At 40.7% G+C, this 20,134-nt stretch overlaps 2 protein-coding genes across 4 annotated transcripts; both read left to right on the top strand.

Moving 5' to 3' along the window:
* The first annotated feature begins 24 nt into the window (after nt 1-24).
* LOC143359994 (ribosomal protein S6 kinase beta-1) lies at nt 25-8,641 on the top strand. Its single transcript, XM_076798474.1, has 13 exons — nt 25-156; nt 1,769-2,220; nt 2,347-2,387; nt 2,476-2,650; nt 3,181-3,264; nt 3,477-3,610; nt 3,708-3,770; nt 3,843-3,971; nt 4,048-4,138; nt 4,632-4,748; nt 4,819-5,058; nt 5,151-5,302; nt 5,416-8,641. Exons 2-13 carry the CDS (start codon nt 2,134-2,136, stop codon nt 5,471-5,473), a joined length of 1,371 nt encoding a protein of 456 aa, XP_076654589.1. The 5' UTR covers nt 25-156; nt 1,769-2,133; the 3' UTR covers nt 5,474-8,641.
* Nucleotides 8,642-9,286: 645 nt separating this feature from the next.
* On the top strand, nt 9,287-17,368 carry LOC143359799 (uncharacterized). 3 transcript variants are annotated; one of them, XM_076798059.1, is made up of 11 exons: nt 9,287-9,691; nt 10,229-10,452; nt 10,837-10,983; nt 13,755-13,890; nt 13,980-14,079; nt 14,540-14,777; nt 15,180-15,411; nt 15,498-15,616; nt 15,885-16,028; nt 16,254-16,382; nt 16,988-17,368. In XM_076798059.1, exons 3-11 carry the CDS (start codon nt 10,936-10,938, stop codon nt 17,216-17,218), a joined length of 1,377 nt encoding a protein of 458 aa, XP_076654174.1. In that variant the 5' UTR covers nt 9,287-9,691; nt 10,229-10,452; nt 10,837-10,935; the 3' UTR covers nt 17,219-17,368. The 3 variants fall into 3 exon arrangements, with proteins under 3 accessions (XP_076654174.1, XP_076654175.1, XP_076654177.1); XM_076798060.1 differs by lacking the exons at nt 9,287-9,691; nt 10,229-10,452; nt 10,837-10,983 and adding an exon at nt 12,369-12,726; XM_076798062.1 differs by lacking the exons at nt 9,287-9,691; nt 10,229-10,452; nt 10,837-10,983 and adding an exon at nt 13,478-13,644.
* The last annotated feature ends 2,766 nt before the right edge of the window (nt 17,369-20,134 follow it).

Raw genomic sequence — 20,134 nt, 5'->3', positions numbered from 1 at the left:
TTGTTCCTTTTTTTTCTCTCCTTGTTGACGGTGCAGTTTCAAACCTGATTTCTCGTTTTTGTACTACGCGTTAATATATAAAAACTTCTTATCAGCATCCAAATGGCAACATCCACGATGGAAGGTTTTTTGGTTGATAATGACTCTGTTGATAAGGTAACACTTTAAGAATTTATCGAGCTTCGTGTTATTGATATTGGCTCGATCAATACACCGTTGACATTAAACTTAAATTTTTATTTGGCAAAAATAAAAACGACCTTACACATACCTTTCAAATGAACCTTTTATATTGACACATGACATTTTAAATGTCCGGTTGTGACTGGCATTGCGTGTTGTGTAGGAGGATACGATAATGGTCGCAGATGATTTAAAATTATATTTATTGGGCAAAGGTTAACGAGTTAGGATGCTGTAAAATTAAGAAAAAATGCGAAAACTTTTATTTCGGCTTAAACGTTGATCTAAATCCTTAAAAACGAAGTTCAAAAGGTCGAACCTTTCATTTTCTAGAAACAACCAGAAACATATGCCTATACACATATGTATATATACAGATTAACTTTAAATTTTAAAAGAATATTTTTCTCTAGACAGTTTTCAAAACAATAGATAATATTTTTTGAGTTTTATTTATCCAATCGCCTAAAAATGTAGTAGTTACCTTTGTTGCTATATTACTTCGTCGTTGATGATTGATTTGTTTAAGATACTATAATTATTGTAAGTTTCACAGAACAAACAATTTTCGGGGGTTTCATAGTAGCCTAACCCCTTAAAACAAATCCCTGAATCTTTATGCGTTCGCAGCATACAAAGAGATTATTTTATTTTTAACATAATAGGACCTTGAACGGGGGAAATCAATTTCTATTTAAATGCTTCTCGTCTACGCAAATTACACTCTATATAAAAGTTCATTTACGTAGCTATCCTTAATTCCGTGACAGCCGTGCGTGTTTCGCATCATCAGTTTCTGCGAACGGCTACGTTCTAACAAATAATTTTGACGACGTCAGAGTCGTCGTCATCTTTTTGTATTAGCGTAGCCGTTCAAGATGGAACAAACTTTATTACAGCCGGATTCGAGTCTGACTAAAAAGATGCAAAATGCTTTTAAGGAAAGCTTGAGCCGAGGCAAGATAGGTTTGCTTTTATGAATATATTTTTTTCTGATACTAAAGATGTTCTCAGTTATTAAATAATGTTTACTGAATAATAGATTTTACACGTATTACAGAGTAGGGGTTGTTCCAAGGGTGAATAAGTATGTATAAATTGAAGAAGAATATTATTATATGTATTTCTATACATTTTGGACATCTTATAATCAGTGCTGGATTAATCGATAAGGGCCTTTAAAATACTATTAACCCTTTGCACTCGAAGCTATTTTAACTCCAAAACGAAACATTTCTTATGACCTAGAATATGTCCCTTGTATACGTTTTTTTTTATGTTATACATATGAAAATAGTGCAATTTACTCGTACAATACTGAAGTGTTTAGTAATTTATTACATACAAACAAATTTAATAAAGTAAAAAATATTTTGAATAACGATACAGCAATTTTTAGTGGCGCCTTACAGTCGTCATTCGAGTGCTAAGGGTTAATAGGGTCTTTAAAGATCTTAACCCGGTACTGCTTATAGTACCAATTTATCTATACCAATATAACATTATCAGGAAGTGCTAACAGTTTGAAACATTGATACGCATTTCCTTAAAAATCGTGCTTTTTGTGTTATGTTATTTTTTGCAGCAAACGAGCTCGACTCGGTGAATAGTATTCGTGAAATTCAAACGAACCGCGAAATCGAGGAAGCCGCAAACTTGGCAATAGCGCTCGGTCGCTCCGTGGTTGTCGATTCCTCGTTGGTTTTCTATTGGCGGAGACGGCGTACCCTCCCACTCCGATGACCTCGCGATGACGATACTGCACGACCAATCAGAGTGTACACGAGGCGAGGGTGTTTGGTATGCCCTGGGACGGGGCAGCTTGTTCGCAGTAATTCAAGGTTTTGACCGTGCAACAATATTGTCGTGGTCGATCGTTCGAAAAAGAAATCGCTCGTTTACGAGTTCGTCGCGAGATTTATCCTCGGTTCGAAAGAAACTGCGCGTAGAATGGCCGCGGTTTTCGATATCGAGTTGCACGATGCGGACACGGTAAATAGGGACGAGTCCGACGACGATGTTATCGAGATCGGCGAGGTAATTCACCATCTGCACGCGACATTGCCGCACCACTCTCACACGCCTTATCGTTCCTATTCTCTGATTATTCTTTCGCTCCCAAACACGCTCGTTTATACACGTTTTTCTCGTTTTCTCACGTAGGAAGAGTATGACGCGAACCCAAACATGAACGAGATCACCGAGTGAGTAAGCCTTTTCCGTGGTGGCGTGCCGCAGCCCGTTCTCGCGTGTGTCCAGGCCTCGAGGTAATGACAATTTTCCATTTGCTAGATCGGAAGGTGTCGAAAAGGTACCCATATCCGAACAGAATGTCAACCGTGGAAGAGAGAGGGCTGGTCCCGAGGATTTCGAACTGTGCAAAGTTATTGGGAAGGGTGGTTATGGCAAGGTCTTTCAAGTACGCAAAGTAACGGGTAATGACAGTGGCACGATATTCGCGATGAAGGTAGGCCAGATCCGACGATTTATTTACCTTTTATCTACATCCCCGATCAATTCTTCATTGACGCTGTGAAACCTGATCCTATATTTTCGCTGGCTGTTGGTTCGTGGAAAATGTTATTTTCATGTTTTGGTCGGGAATTATATAAGTTCTTTGTCTGCCTTTGTCTCTTTGCACATTGTTGCGTGCAATCGCGATATTCTTTTTTTTTATCGATTGTTCGATCGAGCATGCAGCGTTATTGATTTCCTATTTATTTTTCCGAATTGCGGTAAATAATACGGAAACATTAAATGGAAGGCACAGTCGTTTGACATTACCATGTGATCCATTGTACAGTCGTCATTCCTCTTATTTACCTTCTTTGACATTCGGAAATGTTTTTGGCATCGTAATTATTGGATATCGCATTTATTCATCGTATGATTAAAAATGAAATGAACAATAAGTATTTTCGAAAATAACATTCTGACATTTCTCGTAAGCCTGCATATTTTTATGAATTACCTCAGACGCATTTATTTTAAATGTAGGTTTTACGTAAGGCTTCGATTATAAGGAATCAAAAAGATACTGCACATACCAAGGCCGAGAGAAATATCTTGGAAGCTGTAAAGGTAGGTTTAGAGGTTATATATTTTTTCTCGATCAGACGAGTTATATGGTTTTTAGCCGTCTGATCATTCGTGTTATTTCAATTACAAGTATAAAGCAATAGTTTTAATTGTCAAGGATATATCCATATTTATAGTAATTATTTATATAGTGGCTAACATGTAGTAAGTAATAAGAGGATGTACTATAATACGTGTATATTTATATCTGGCAGCATCCTTTCATCGTAGACCTTATGTATGCTTTTCAAACTGGTGGCAAATTGTATTTGATCTTGGAATATATGTGTGGCGGTGAATTGTTTCGACATTTAAACGATGAAGGCATTTTCCTCGAAGAAACTGCTTGGTAGGTTAAATCTGAAACAGAATTGTTTGTGTAGTTATAATTTTTACTTAATGTCTACAATTATCAAGGATACTTTCTACGCATTTTATTTGTGCAGTTTCTACTTGTCTGAAATAATATTGGCTCTCCAACATCTACATTTACAAGGGATAATTTATAGGTATTTACGTTTCGCGTATGAATGTAATTGCACTTTCTATTAGATTACTGACGTGTGTTAACAATTTTCCAGAGATTTAAAGCCAGAAAATATTCTATTAGATGCTGAAGGACATATAAAGTTAACTGATTTTGGTTTGTGCAAGGAACATATACAGGATGGTACTGTTACACACACATTTTGTGGTACTATAGAATATATGTAAGCAATCTTTATTTAACTCAATTAGAGTTATGGTTCTTTAGTGAATTAGATAATACATGTAAAAACATTAAAGGGCTCCAGAAATTTTAACGAGAAGCGGTCATGGAAAAGCAGTAGATTGGTGGAGCCTTGGAACTTTAATGTATGATATGCTCACAGGTTCAGTAAGTATTTTAATATATACTTATATCTTGGATGGACACACAAATAATCTTGTTCTCCTTCCATGAATTCATTCTTATCTACAACACGGTACACTAGATAATAATCCATTATATATTTTTCATTATCAGTAATTCGTATACAGTCGAGTTGGAAAGTAAGTTAACGATTGACATATGTAGGCGAATGAATATATATCTTTAATAATGGTAATATACGTATGACTAACGTATTTGTTTATTTACTTACACCTTATACATAAAAACAAAACAATAATTTGATTTTATATTAAGAAATAAATAAACACATTAGTCAAACGTATATTATCCTTATTTATTTGCCTGCATGCATCAATTGTTAACTTACTTCCCGACTCGACTGTATACGAGATTACTGATAATGAAAAAAAAATATATATACATATATTTCTATATATATCTGAGATTTTTGTTCAAGTATTTCCACAAGTATACCAAAAGCTTTTTCAATTTTTAGCCACCATTCACATCTGACAATAGAAAGAAAACAATCGAGAAAATTCTACGTGGAAAATTGAATCTTCCACAGTACCTAACACCTGATTCTAGAGACCTTATTCGGAAACTGTTGAAGGTTAATTTTTCAAATTTGTTATTCAACTATTTATTGGATCACAATACAAACTTGCGTGTGACTTCTGTAGAGGCAAGTCGCCCAGAGATTAGGATCTGGTTCATTAGACGCTGAGCAAATAAAGAATCACCAGTTTTTCAAGCATATCAATTGGCACGACGTCATTTCCCGAAAGTTGGAACCGCCTTTTAGACCAACATTAACGAGCGAGGACGATGTGTCACAGTTTGATAAAAAGTTCACAACATCCGCGCCAATAGACTCTCCGGCGGAATACACATTAAGCGAATCAGCTAACAGAGTGTTTCAAGTATGCATTTTTATTACTGTTTTTCTCTTTTTTTTGCGATCAGGTGATCGGGGAAAGTTTGAAAATAAAAAAAATTGTATGTTTGCTTTTAGGGATTCACATATGTAGCACCTAGTATACTAGAGGATATGTACTCGCAGCCTCGAGTGATAAACGCTAGAAGTCCACGTAGAGGTAATATGCGCGGTTTTTCACCGCGAACGACGCACTTTCATTTACATAACACACACGTACAAACTCATAGGTGAGTAACTTTTTCTTTGACATTATGTCACTTATTACGCGTTACGGTTCTTTTGATATGTTGATACCATCCACCTTTATACGCGAAACAATGACGATCCCGATACTTTGTAGACATAATGGAGTCGGACACGGCAATATGGAGGATACAGAGATGATCGAGATAGGCTAACTGCCACTTGTATCATAGTGGAAAATGCATAGCATTTGGGCCTAACTGCTGGATATCCATGACCAAATCCTTGTGTCTCAGGGAGGGATTTTATAAAAGTATAGATGGAGTAGCAAAAGGATAGGTCCAATATCCGGTACTTCGTTGGATATCCAGCAGTTAAAAATTTAGCTAATTTTTTTTTTAATCAAATTTAATTATAACAAAGGTACTAATTAAGATTATGCTTTAAGAACAGCGACGCAGCAGTTATTTGGTAGCACGTAAAACCATATGTATATACATAAATATGTGTATTGATAGATAGATATATGTATTTATTTATATACATATTTGTAAGTGAAAAGAGTTCGGATGATAAATAATCAGGAAGGGAAGATTTTTATTTACTTATTTGTCGTTAGTTACGATGTGCTGAACGTTCTAACGGGATCCATTTATTCGCATACATTTATAGTCGAAATACTGCACACGTTTCATTGTCCTGTTAATACGTGTAATGATCTATTGTTTTTTGTAAATACTGATCCATAGGTTGGTTGGATGTTCATGTATAGATACACAAGCGTCATTCATGCTAAGTGCGACAGACTGAAAAATTCCAGCACTTTTAGAGACTTGAAAAATTACCACTGTTGAGACAAATTTGAGATTCAACCATCCTGTAACACTTGTATATTTAAAAAAAAGAGGGGGGGGGGGATAAAAAAAGAAACAGAGGAAAGAACGAAAAAAAACTGTACACGGCAAATGTAATTTAATCGCGGTGTATGTGATTGCTTAAATGTGATTCATTGAAAATGGATAAAAGACAAATAGACTTAATAACAAAGATTCACAGCTGCCACTACCGCTCCGCCGCTCAAAATTCCATATCCGGTCGTTCATTCGAAAATAAAAAAAAAAAGAAAAGAAAGAAGAAGAAGAAAACAAGAAATTCTATTGTCAGCAGTAATAACGTTTCCATGGCAATAATGTAAAAACAATAACGTGTCTACGTGGATAGCCATAGACAGTGTTTATGTAATACTGCAATGGAATTGCATTTGTACAATTGAAAGTTCCTACGAAGCGTGAGTTAAAAAATGCAGCATGCTCTAATCTTCAAGCATACAAATATTTTTTTGTAGAAGCCTTGTTTATCCATATATACGTGTACAAACAAAAAAAGGAACCACCTTTATTTAACCATTCACGCCTTGAAGAAAAAGAAATGGAAAAGAGGAAGATAGGACAAACAGCTTTGTTGTGATTTTTGTGTAATTAACAGAAAAAATATTTAGTGTGAAAACAAGTTACCATGGTAACAATGTTACTGCGAAACACGTTGACTCTGCGACGAGACGAGGGTATAGTTCATATTTAACGCTCGTGTTCACATGTTGTTCAGTGTGTCATCATACTATCGCAATTTATTTAAATAATATCTATTCGTTACATATATTTGTACATTATTAAACACTAATATATATATATAAAAGTATATATATATTGATTTGACGTACACATACGATAAATAGTCAAAGATAAAATAGTGTAAAGAATAAGCGTTCAGAGTGACTGTTTACCGCTCACCGAAACAAAAAAGAAACTTTAAACTACCCAAGTGTTCACAGGCCATACTAGCCGACATATTACAATTTTAACTAATATACAGCGAAAATATCATGGTCGAAATATTCGATCGAGTAAATAAGTTTCTTGTTGCGGTTAACCAGCCCGGCCACCGAGAATTATTTCCTTCTTTCATTCTGTCTTGTTATCAATTTGATAAATCGCATTTCGACTATGCACAAGCAAAACAAATGCGTGCAGTACACACCGTGTTCGAAAGTCTGTGATTACTATTTTATTTTCGATTATCTAGCCAATTTTTTCCAGTGTTTGAAGTAAAATCATTCTGTGTCCTTTTTTTTTGGATTCAATCGCTTCCCTTTAATTTTCTGGGCTACCAAGAATAAGTACTTTTATTTTAAGCGGTTTGCAATTCCGAACTTTTGAACAGAATTAGTGTACGCACACGATTATACGCTATTCGATGCTGTATACCGTTTTCTCGACAAGAATTAGCACTTTTCAGTAACGAATTTCTTCAATTTAAAAGTAAAGTAAATCCATTGCGTTGTAAGAAGTCACAGAGCCGAGTAGGTTGAAAGCAATATTAACCAGTTTCTAAAGCAACAGGCTGAATTCTTATTGGGAAAACAATATACCGTAAAAAAAGAAGCATGTATTTAAAGATGATAATTTACAAGTAATTTTTTTTTCTGCGTGTATCGAAGGGACAATGTATTTTCGATGTTGAAACAAGAATCTGTCTACAGAGTCAAGTTGATTATATGTAACGTACGAGAAACGTTTCAGTTGTAAAATGTATTCAGGACTTGCTGTGCTAACGATGCTCGTTGTTTTCGTTACATTGTTGTAACAGGTTCTGGTAAATTAGTATTTAATTATAGTGTCAATGAAAATAACAGTCACGTTTATAACGACCTGATAACGCACTGTAATGTCTATCTAATCTATTTACTATTATTTTTTTATGTGATTTTTTTTTTGCTAATCGAGAACATTGTACAAGTTCGAGTATCGTTTCGTCACGAAATCTATCGAATGGAAATTCGGTCGTTCATCGTGAAATTATGAAAACTTTGTAGGTAGATTCTGCTGTGACGTGCTGCTTGCAACTGACCCTTGGTGCTGATACTCATTGATTTGATCAGATTCTAAACGGCCTGAATACTGTCAGATTCATTTTTATACGTAAAAAAAAAGAGAGAAAAGAAAAACAACAAAACACGGAACGAAAAAGATGAAACAATTACGAGAATAGCACGTAGTGCTCTATATATATTTAGATCTACATGTATATTACGTTCTCTTGTAGCGTTCGAATGCGTACAGAACGAATTTAGCAGAAATTAAGTTTTATTTTTCCACGCGTTTTTCTTTTCGATGGTGTAGTATTCCGAGAGAAGAAGCGTTTATGGTTACCCATGGCACAACAATATGTTAGTTAAGTGCTTAAAAAAAGAGAGAGAGAGAGAGAAAAAGAGAGAAGAAAGAGTATCATCGAAACGATGTATAAAACGACACTAGCAATTGGCCAGGTGAAGTGATAAATGGTTTAATGCTTCCAATTAAAAGAAATATAGATTCTTCAATTGACTTATTGCTACCATGGTTTGTAATCCTCTAAATCGTATTTACGAATAAATACAATGATTTGTGACATACTTTTTGCCTATCTTTATTATTATACAGGGTGTCCCAAAATTTGGTATTTCCTTGAAAGGAATGATTCCTGAGATCATTTGAAGTCACTTTTTTCTGTCCGAAATGATCTCGAGAATTGCCCCTTTCGAGGAAGTACAACATTTTTGGGACACCATGTTACTTCACCCTTATCCTGCATACGTTCTACTTGCTCCCCTCAGTCAACTGATTCCCAACCGGTTGACACCGCCTTAGTTAACAGGAAAGAAATGGTAACATTTGCAACATAGGAGTGGAGTGGGCAGGTATTATGGTTATGAGGGCATTTCATTTTATTTTTACAACAGACCATAAGAGGTTAACGTATGTTATGGAAGATGGCAGGTGGCAAATCGATGCTGCTCTCCGTGAGCAGTTCGCGCAACTTGGTTGCAACAATGTTACCGATGGAAGGGTTAGACGTTCGATACCCAGGGGACAGCTAGCTAAGGATATTTAGCACGCGCGTGGCGTGTCATGGTAATGGGATATTGCACGCACGTGCATGCAACGAGAATGGAGAAGGAACGTCATTCGCGTGGGTGGGACTGCGTGGTAGAGGATTCATGGACGGTTGAGCGGATCGCGGATGATCCAGCTCGATCGTCACACTGCTCCGTGTTTCGAGAGTCGATTGCAAACTACATATTGCAACTCTCCGTGCATCCTAATACACGAAAACGGAATGAGATCGTGAAGGTGTACGCGTCGCGACATCAAAACCAGACCAGACCAGACCGGACCGGACCATCGAGCATCGATGTTGCTCTCGAGGATCGATCGGAGTCGCAGCGCGAAGTGTATCTCGATAAAATGTTGACAGTTTCGATAATTGCAGTGACCGGAATCTCGACCGTTACGGCCGAAGTCGGGCGGCTGTAGCTTTCCGGAGTGTGGATCTAGTTCGAATTCGAATGTAGCCATAGGAAATTCCATTCCCGAGCGGTTACAGTTACATCTCAGGTAAAGCTGGCAGGGTATTTAAAGCAAAGGACTCGACACAATTTGATTTCGAACGGCGGGCGCAAATTTTCCTGCTGGCGGTTACACGCGTATAAGTAACCGAGTCGGTCTCAACGAGATCCTAGCTTTCTCTTGATTAAGCTCGAATTGTATTAGCGGCGTGTCGAATAGAAGAGCGCACAGTTTTCGATTTATGTCAACTGGCAGGATTTGCATCGGGTCTTGGTTAGGTGAGCCTATCTTTGGCTAATATAAAAGGTCTAGGCCAGGTAATTTAGGTAACTTCGTATAGCACGAATAAATGTCGAGAATTCGAATATTCAACGGCTAAATCAGTAGGACCTAAATCGCTTTGACAATTTCAAGTGACGATCCTCAGTCGCGTTTCATATCGACGCGTAACGCTTATATTTGCTTATTTCTTGGAAAGCTGTGCGCATCCTAAAGAAATATTAAGATGAGCCTGAGAGCTTGGGTGTGGACACGATCGTCAACAAACGGCGCGCGATGATTCATCGTGATAATTTGAATACATAGGTACGCGGTTGTCTCGAATCGGTTGACCGAGTGCCAGTATTATCGAGAACGACGTCAGTGCCGCGGCTGACTTCCGGTCTTCGACGCCGGCAAATCGAAACCGCAAACCGAACGAACGATCTTCCTCGAAGATTTCCAACGAGTTTCTCGAACGGTTCGAGGATCGAATTGAACCCCGAAATAATCTCGACGTCCGATAATCGGTGGCATGCAACGAAACCGAGGTTAGTGAAACTAAGAAAGTTGGTAATCCACGAATGTATTGTCAAACGATCGCCCGCGGATCCATATTGGAAAAGTGAAAGTGGTTCTAACCGGTCGAATATGGAATCGCGACGCGTGTGAATTCAAATATCAATTCCGAGTATTGTGTTGGGTCGGAATTGAGTTAGCGTTTTGATAGTCAAATTCGAAGATAAAATTCAGATATTTGTTCGTAGATTGATCCGATAACACGGCAAAAAGTAATAGGAGAATTATCGGGTAAATCTACGAATCTTTGAATTTTCACTTGAAAACACTAAATTTCGAATCCAATGGTTAGTATCGACTCGAGGCGGATTTCCCGCTACGATTTCAATTGTAATAACGATCTGTGTATTTATTAGAGCGCGCAGTGTAATTCAGCTGGCGCGACTGGTGCAGTGGTTCGTCGATCTCTGTTTTAACGGATTTTAACGGCACGCTCGAACGGATAATCGTCCAAGATGGTGCGCGTGGCGCGTCTCTCGCACACTAACGAAGAAGCGGCGAAGGTGAGATAATTAACGGAGTTAGAATCTAATGAAGACGCGTGGGTAATATGTAGCGAAGGACAGACGAGCGTTTACCTAGAGCTATGCACACGTACGTCGTATACCGCGTTAGTCATAGATATTTGAGGCCCAAACGGAAGCGGAAACGGAGCCAAAACTGGTTGCAGCTTTCCCGTTCACTGACGCTAAATCTTATTTCGAACTAAATATTTGTAAATAACAATCGACTTAATCATTCTACTATAGGGAGCCACTAGCAACAATTAAGCAGGTAATTGCTAGACAGCGGATCTCTATGCGAAATCAAAATTTTCAGTTTGTTAAAATACCTGATTTAATAATATTTCTAGGTCAAAAGTAATGTATCAATTTTTTAATCTCACTATTTCTTCGAAATTGCTGATATTTGTCATAAATGCGTAAAATCCGGAATCTAGTAATCACGAAGACAGAATTAAATTAGAAAATTGGCAATACACGCAAATGTACAGTAGGTCTCTACATAACATGATCAAATGTTGTGTAAAAAGACCATGCGTTCACTGTCATATAAAACACATGCATACAATGCTATAGTACTTATTATTATAGTTATTATTGTAGTACTTTACAGACACGAAACAAGTAGAAGGTTCTGAGAGACATAGGGACACTCATGGCGGAGCTAATCCTCATCATTAAGGGACCAATTAGTCTATTGTTCTTCATCTGCCCAATCCACCCTTGCCAGTTCAAGAATGTGCATCCTCTCTCCAAACAATTGCTCAAGCCTTAACTGATTAATCAGCAGGATAGTTCAAAGGGCTGAGTTAGCATTTCCAGAGAATTTTTCTCTGAATAGAAAATAGTGTATTGGATGTTGCAATTTTAGTCAGCATCTTGATTGTCTCTTTCGAGAGGGCATAGAGTACTTCCGTAAATACTAAACAAATAAATTCGTTTGCTGGTAGGCGAGCCAAGAGAAGTCTCCGAGCGCAGAGAGTGCAACATACTAAATTCTGGCGAACCGAGAATAGTATGAACGTACAAAATGCGCAGCCTAGTTGTAACTCATAGAGCGATATTTAGGGGATCAACGACCTTTCTTCCGACCGTTTCCTGAGTCGCTCGAACATGTTCGATGAACAAATGGGTGGCACATGATTTAGGATCACGCGGATCAGGGTTGGTTCCCCAGAATGTCGCTGGCGAAAGTCCGGAAAGCGCGAACCGAAAGCGCAAGGCGCGAGACGCGAGGCGGAAAGGAGAAGGAAGAGAAGACGGAGGGAGACGTAACGCGGCCGTCGAACAATTTTCGGTTCTCCAACCCTGCTCGCTTGTGTTTCGGCGACAGGCCGAGGATGACTCCCGTCGGATATTTTTGAGTCCACTGTTAGGCGCGATGCAGCGCGCATTAATACGTATGTAAGCTCGTATCGTGGGGCTGTATATTCGCGTTCGTTTCGCTCGCTCGTTCGCTCGCTAGCTCGCTCGTGGCCGTGCCCGTCTATTATTAGTCGACAGTCATCGGAGTCGGCTGTAACGCGCGGCCGAGCCACAACGCGGAAAAAGCTGGAAGAAAATTCGACGAGAAAACGCGGATCCCGCGAGATTTTCGTGTGGCACGTGTTCGACGACCGGGCCAGCCAGTTCTGCCGGCTACCTCGGCGTTCGTACCGCCACTGACACCCTCACGGACAGAGGATTTCCATCCGACGCTATCTCGACGCCCTTGGATACGATGATTCTCGCACGATTTTCACTGTGAGTCCCACCAGTTCGCTCGGTACTGCGTCTTTCCGTCGCGGCGACCCCTCCGATCACTCCTTCCTTTGTTGCACACGTTCGCGGGTTCTGCGACTCTCTCTCTCGCTGTCTACACTCCTCCTTTTGCTAGAATCTCTAAGAACACTGCTATCGATAATTCTCCTATTCATGGTCCCTCGCGATCCCACTCGCTCCGATCGCCTCGCCTCCGATCGACTCATATGGTAGTTTGCGGATGGTGACATAGGGTTCGCCTGTCTAGCCGATCATGGTCCTTTTAAGGGGGCTTCCTACTTCGATGGACTCAAAAAATAGAATTTTCCTTCACGCTAGAACTGCCAAACCCGCCAAAACCACGTACTCCAAATTCTTTCCTATACAATTCGCGAAGTTATAAAAATATTGTCTTGAACGTTGTTAGCAAAGAAATATTTTTTAAATTGTGCTGGTACTTTCCTTTTTTATTTTTCCCATTTCGTTTCGTGTTCTTCATTCTCTATCTGCTGACACGTTTTATAACCAATATTCCTGCATTCAACAACAATTTTTTTATATCTCGTGAAGATTGATTGTTCATATAAACAAAGTTTAAAATTTATGTTTCTGCTGGTTTCCTCTGAAATAATTCCCGAAAATCGTTTTTTCGGCCGTCAGAACGCGGAGCCCCCTATATTCGTCGAGGCGCACGTGATTGTTTGGTCTATTGTGGTTCATTCAAGTTCTTATTGGGCTTCGTGGGAAGAGCTTGGGAAGGTAGTCTGCGATAGATGATCAGCGGGAGAGCTGCTTTTTGTGTTTGCACACCTTCCGTGCGTGGAATTGTAGACGATCGTTAGTGTGAGATTGGCCCTGATTGGTTTCCTAATTGGTAGCGGTAGATTTGGTCTTATTTGGAAGACCGCATGGCGGATTGGGGTAATTGATTGAGAGGCATTAAATTACCGTTGATATAATTTCGTTCGCGTCGCTTGCGCTGTGCACAGGAACGTGACTTTTAATTCGATTTGATCGGAATTTTTTTCTAGATGAGGGATGCGGTTCCGCAAAAGGGAAATAACAACAATCACAATAATAACAATAACAGCAGCAGCAACAACAATAACAACAACAGCGTAACACCCTTGAAAAGTAAGCCTTCCTTGGTGATTTATCGACCCCCAGGTTTGTAGAACTTGCTCGTTTTATGATAGTTTTAGATAGAATAGGGAAAGCAAGAATTTCATAAGCTGTGAGAGTTGAATATTTTCTAGGCGGAAGAACGGAAGGAGCCACGGCGAACGTCACTAATCCACGATTGAACGTACACGCGAAGGAGTTCACTATGAAGCAGAACGATTCGCATCCTTCTAAGTGAGTGTAAACTACTTAGGAAACGGCCGAGGCTATGACGGCGTAACGGGAACAGCTGGAGGAATGTCTAGAAAGCTAAGAAACACAGAAATCCTCCAAACTAGATTAAATAGTCAAAGCCTTCTGCCACCGGCAAACACTTCGACATCTACTTTACTGTTTCGTCTTTAAAAGCTGCTTTATATGGCCTAAACACGTAGGAAAGATCATAGGTGAAAAGAGGCTCGCCGAGTACCTTACGCAACACGAACGTTATAGATTAGTATTTCGATCGGATCTTGAAGTGAAAGACGGCGCGAGATTATGCTAGCGTACCGCAATGGCTTGTTCCAACGTATTCGTCCACTTTCAAAATGAAAAGCGTCGAGTACACGAACAATTGGCGTAACAAATTTCTCGTAATTGTGCGCCAGGGAGCAAATAATCTTGAATCGATTCTCAATGAAGTTTTTTGATGCAGGTCTCGGACGAATGCTTCAGATCGATCCCCGTATTATCTGCAACACAGCAAGTCGAGCGGCAACGTGCACCGCTATCTGTACGCGCAGCAACAGCAACAGATACAACATACTCTACAGCAACAGCAGCAACAACACCATCAGACGTCGCGACACTCGCAGAGCAGTCATCATGCGATCGCTTCGGTGCTCAAACAAGCACACCCGTTTGACAATTCGTCGAGTGGAAATATTATACATGTAGGCAGGAACTTTCAGACATAACACTGTCCAGCATAATTCTTTTTCTCTCGATAACCAATAATTAGGCGACTCAAAATCCGCTTAAGAGTCTACAGTAATTTACAGTGACCTGCAGAGGTTTGCGAGAACCCGAAAATGTTTCCAAAAATTTCTGGAATCTCGAATGTATTGGGATTCCTGAGAATTTCCAAGCATATTCAAAGCTCCAATATAATTTTCTCACTCTTCTGAAATTCTTAATTGATTTCTGTTGGCTAAGGATTTTATGTTAACCAAGTGTAACAACACCGTAACGAATCGCCCATTTAATATCGGAACACATAAAAATATTCAAATTTGTTGGACAGTGTTATTCTGCGCGGTTAAGTGAGAAAGAGTTGACCACTACCGGTTTTGCAGGGCTCCGGTAGGGTTCATTTCAATATGGATCAGAGCGAGGTCAAACCGAATCCAAGTAAACCGGGCAGGCTCACCAAATCGTTGTCCTTCGTGTCCACATATGGTTTGAAGCGATCGAAGAGCCTGAACGCGGCTGATGTATTGGCTGCGAAGGCGGTAAATATTTCGGACGCCTCAGAGTTAGGGAAATTCCCTGCAGCGATCCAGGATACTCTCCTGAGAGCCATCGATGGTATAACTATCAAATTCCTATTGCAGAATCTTATTTAAAACCTATGGCTGAACAGAGAATTTATCGATTATTTATTTTATAATCAGATCCGAACATGTTGAACGCAAGAGCATTGATGGAACTGGTGCGACACATTTTAGAGAGGGTCGTGGAGAACCGGAAGTACGCAGAACCGGCGGCGAAAATTTGTATCACCATCATAGAGGTTGCCATATGTCTGAACACTATCGCACCTAGTATTTGCAAATTCTAGTGGCTACTCGAAGTTTTTGGAAATTAGAGGTGTGCGAGAATTTTATTTAGGACCGGGACATTTTCGGATTCTCGCACACCTCTACACAGTGTTTGACTTTGTTACCGGAGAGTAGATCGTTTAAATTTTTTAGACTTTTTCTAGACTCTAGTAGTTACATTTTGCACCCACTTTACTCAAGCAACATCTAACTCACGTTACCATAAAACAATCGGTGCAGAAAGAAGCTAAGGAGACGTTCCTGGAGTCCCTGTTGAACACGTGCCAACAGTGGTACCAGGATCGCGTCAAGATCCTCTACGATGGAACGAGTTATCATCGTTACTCCGCCTTCATGACGTTCCTCAACGAAATGTACTGTCAGGTACGACACATCCGGATGTCTCGCTTGCAAAAAACAATGTGTCTCGGTGACAGACGTCTAACAATCCCTGAATCACAGGAAGTACTGTTACACGATGGTTCTCTTGATCCCATGATTGATCACGTTCCTCGACCTTGCATCGATCATTCAATTTTTTGCTGCTCAAACGCGAGTCGAAATGATTAATACATCCGTGTTCATACATATGCATGATCGTGGTTACAGTTGAAGCGGAGACAGCTTCAGTTGAAAACACAACAGGAGGGCGTTCCTCCCGGACGCGTTCTCCTCACGCTACTCTGGAAGTGTTGTCAGGACTGCCTGCAGCCTCCCGTTGTCAATTCCTTGGCAGAGGTGGGTTTAGGCTAGTCGCAATAAAATCTGCTTGACGAGTATGAAAAACGATCCTTTTCGTAGAAGGAATTCAAGGCGATTCGCACGAAATCGTTTCGAGGAAATTTCATCCTTTGTCGTTAGTCGTTTGAGTATTGATTGCTCCTTTTTGGTATGGACTTCGCCGAAACGAGACTTTGTTAATTTTTTTTTTTAGAAAAACAGAAGGTCGCATTTTTTTTAAACTTTTAGGATATGTTACTATACATCTGAGGAGGTAGAAAATATTTTTTCTTTTAAAAGTATAGTCTGGTAAGAAATCTGCAGAAGTATTTCTGTACAGTCAACCATTTATCTCACACGGTGTGTAGTCTTCGGTACTGTGCAACTTTGTTAGTAATTCAAACTTTGAAAAATCCTTTTACCACAGTATTCAGCACATACAAAGCTACGAAACAGATACAAAATTTTTTAATTGCGCACACGCTTTTAAACTATGAGCGTAAATGTATTGCAGTCAATTTTCAGAAAATTTTTAGTGCGACACTTTCTAGTCTGAGGAAGCAGTATGCCATTCCGGATGAAATTTCGTGGTGGAACTAAATTGTTACTTTTCTGTTTGGAAGACGGATTGCCTGTTCTTCATCCTGACGTGCATCGGCAAGGACCTGGACACGGAGCTGCCGGCGCAGCTGGAGCAATTACTTGGAAGCTTGAGGGACGCGTTTCTCGCGGAGGACACGATCTTGCCGTCGGTCAGAAAGACCCTTCTACAACTGATCGAGCTTCATGCCGCCCACTGGCAGCTTCCGGCACCGGCGGTCGTCTACTATTACCCGGGATCGACCTCGAAATGATCCTTCGCCGTCTCGGCTCCTCCGTCCATTCGTCGGTTCTGTGCGTGTGCGCATCGGGTACGTGTGGAGTTGAGCGAGCATATAGCGGGTGGAACAAATGCGGCGACCTTCGGGTGGCTTACACGTCTTCTGCCTCTCTCACAAACTAGTCAACACGAACCGCTTGGGTACAATGGGGTTCTTCAAGGGTACTCGACCATTCAACGTTTCACGGTGTCGCTAACATTTGTTCCATCGAGTGTGCATGCGGTTTAATGGGGCTCCTTGTACTTGAATGCGTCGGCCGCCGATCATGCGAATAAAAATTAAACGAACGCCGTTAGGCCCCGGACTAAAGGAATCGCGCGAAGGTAATCGATCGCCCGGGGCGACTCGACGAAGGCTCGTACGCGTACGTCTTCTGCGAACTCTTTCTTTTTTCCTTGAATAATTGTATCAGTTCACGGGATACTCGTCACGAATCTGTTTAACGAATTAAGCGTTCTACTTTCTATTGCACTAATTATTTTGAGCATTCAGTTGACTTTGTACATATTTCTTGCAAGAAATTAAAGTGTTAAGGCCTGAGCGAAGGTTTGCATGATTCTGAGTTTACGAATAAGTTAGATCACCAGATGTGGAAATAGTAAAAGTTTGTCTCGCTTGCGAGGGATATGACAAAGCTTTTTCTTTCCTGAGTGTTGCATATTCACGTCCGCAGTAAGCTCATAAATTCGCTTTGAAAGAACGTTAGGAAGAGGCCATAGTAAAAAGATTGTCGGTTTACGAGCAGCTGCGACGCAACCTTCTTCCCAAGCCTAGATAACGCGAACCTCATTTCATTCGCATGATCTCACGTCCGCATAATTCAGCGAACTCGCAACGGAACGGCCCCGAAAATCGATGCTCGGCGAGAGAAGCCACCGGCGAAGCGAAACCTTTGTCCGACGGACGATGCGTCAGCCCGCGAAACAATAACCAACCGTGATCTCGCTGTTACCGAGAAGAACGATTGCTCGCCGTCGTCGCAAGACTTAACAACTAAAGAAAACAATTCACCGGCTATTACTATTGCGCGTCCCGGCGCTGAATGGCGCAACACTCTTCGATCCCAGCTCTGTCCCGATTAATGTCTCGTACCGGGGAACTTCGAAGGTTTGCGGTTTCGAATTAGAAACGATTTCGTTTGTAAGTCATTGGGTTAAGAAATTGGGACACCCGAAACCGGTACACGGTGCTCGTCTTGGCCGAATTATCGCGTACCATCGGGTGAATCCGAGAGTGTTCACCTCTCGAGGAGCGCAGGTTCACGGTTAAAGTCGGACATTGAAAGTTGTGGATCCAGGGCCGAAACCATGTCAAAAGCCCTCGACTTCGGAGAGCGAAAGACACTTTCTACCGTCGGGTTTGATTACTCGTTAGCACGGTCTTCCGAATTCTTCGACGTGGAAATGGTTCTTTAACGCGTCGACTGCTTCGTCGGTCGTACATGCCACTTAGCACGTTCACAGTCCGCACATCTGTAGGGAAAGACAATGGCTTTTTCGACAACAAGCAGCGTGTTGTTCTGCTAGTTTCAGGAAAACGCTCGGGTTAACTTTATTTGTAGTATTTGTCTTTAATTATGTGTGACTAACTTGAAATCATTGTGACTCATTTATGGGGGATGGGACTGTGAACGTGTTAAATATAGACTGCGGATTTATATGCAAATTCTTATTTTCAAAGGCAATTAGGTTGAAACATAATTTTTGTCCAACTACATCTTATTCGTCGAAGTACGCACCATTGTAATCGACATATTCTGTCAATGAATTACAAATTCCTCGATTGTAGAAATTTAATTCTCTGATAGTAATTGTTCTGAAATTGGGGACGTTCGTTGAACACCACAGTCTGATAAAACATTGCATAATACTGTTTCACAGTGAACGCATAAAGATCCGCAGTCTAGTAATACGCGTATTGATTTCTCATTTTCGGCATCGAATGCGTTAAGCTCTGTGATGGTAAACCGTGATTGTATGACGCTCGATGTAAGATGTATGCGACGCGAGCAGCTATTTTGTCGAAAGCACGGAGGTTCGACGAGGCCTCGAAGGTTCCATGGAATCTGGCTCGAATTTTCCTCGGCTTTTTCCGTAATCACCGAACGAACATAACTGAAAACAAAAACGACCCTCTCGTGGAACGATCCGAACATGCTTGCGATAGCACACAGTGTCGACTGCGCGTGACCGTAGCTTCCGGTATGACCTGGGTGCATTAAACCCGAGGATACTCCTCCTCGACGTCTTCCGTATGATACTCGAGCGACGTAGTAGTGACTGTGAATGACTTAAACTGAAATACAGGTGCAACGATTTGTTTTATCATCGAGTTCCTTGATTCGAATTAATTCGTACAATAACGGGTGAACTTTTTTTCAGGAGCGCGAACGGGTCTAGTCATTGCAGAAAATATTCTATTGTAGAAGAGGACACTGGAAGGGGGCGGCCGAGCAGAGAAACGCGAAATATTCCTTTAATAAGGAATACGCGCGTGTGATCTCCTTCTCGAAATGCAATCGCCTTTGCCGATCCGTGCCAAGGGCGATAAAAATCGCCCGGTAGCCACGGTCTGTCTCACCTTCGCCGTCTCTCTCTTCCTCTCTCGTGTTCCACTGTTGACTCACGATGCACGTCTTTGCGGAGAACGTCTCTGCGCAACGTCCCGTTCGCGGGCCCTGCCAAATTTTTGAAATTCCTCCGCCGGATGTCGCAACACGCACAAATTATTCCTAATAGGAAACAGGTTCCGAAATATGCGACCGAAGAGGACAACAGGAATTTCATACAGCTTTATTTTAACCGTCGAACACTGATGCTGGGTTCATTTCGATTTTGCCTTCTGCGAACTTCATCTACATTTCCGGTTAAAAAATTGACAAAAGTCTGT

The sequence above is a fragment of the Halictus rubicundus genome, chromosome 12 (assembly GCF_050948215.1).
Source record: "Halictus rubicundus isolate RS-2024b chromosome 12, iyHalRubi1_principal, whole genome shotgun sequence".
NCBI lineage: Eukaryota > Metazoa > Arthropoda > Insecta > Hymenoptera > Halictidae > Halictus > Halictus rubicundus.
This window is presented reverse-complemented; position numbering and strand designations above follow the sequence as displayed.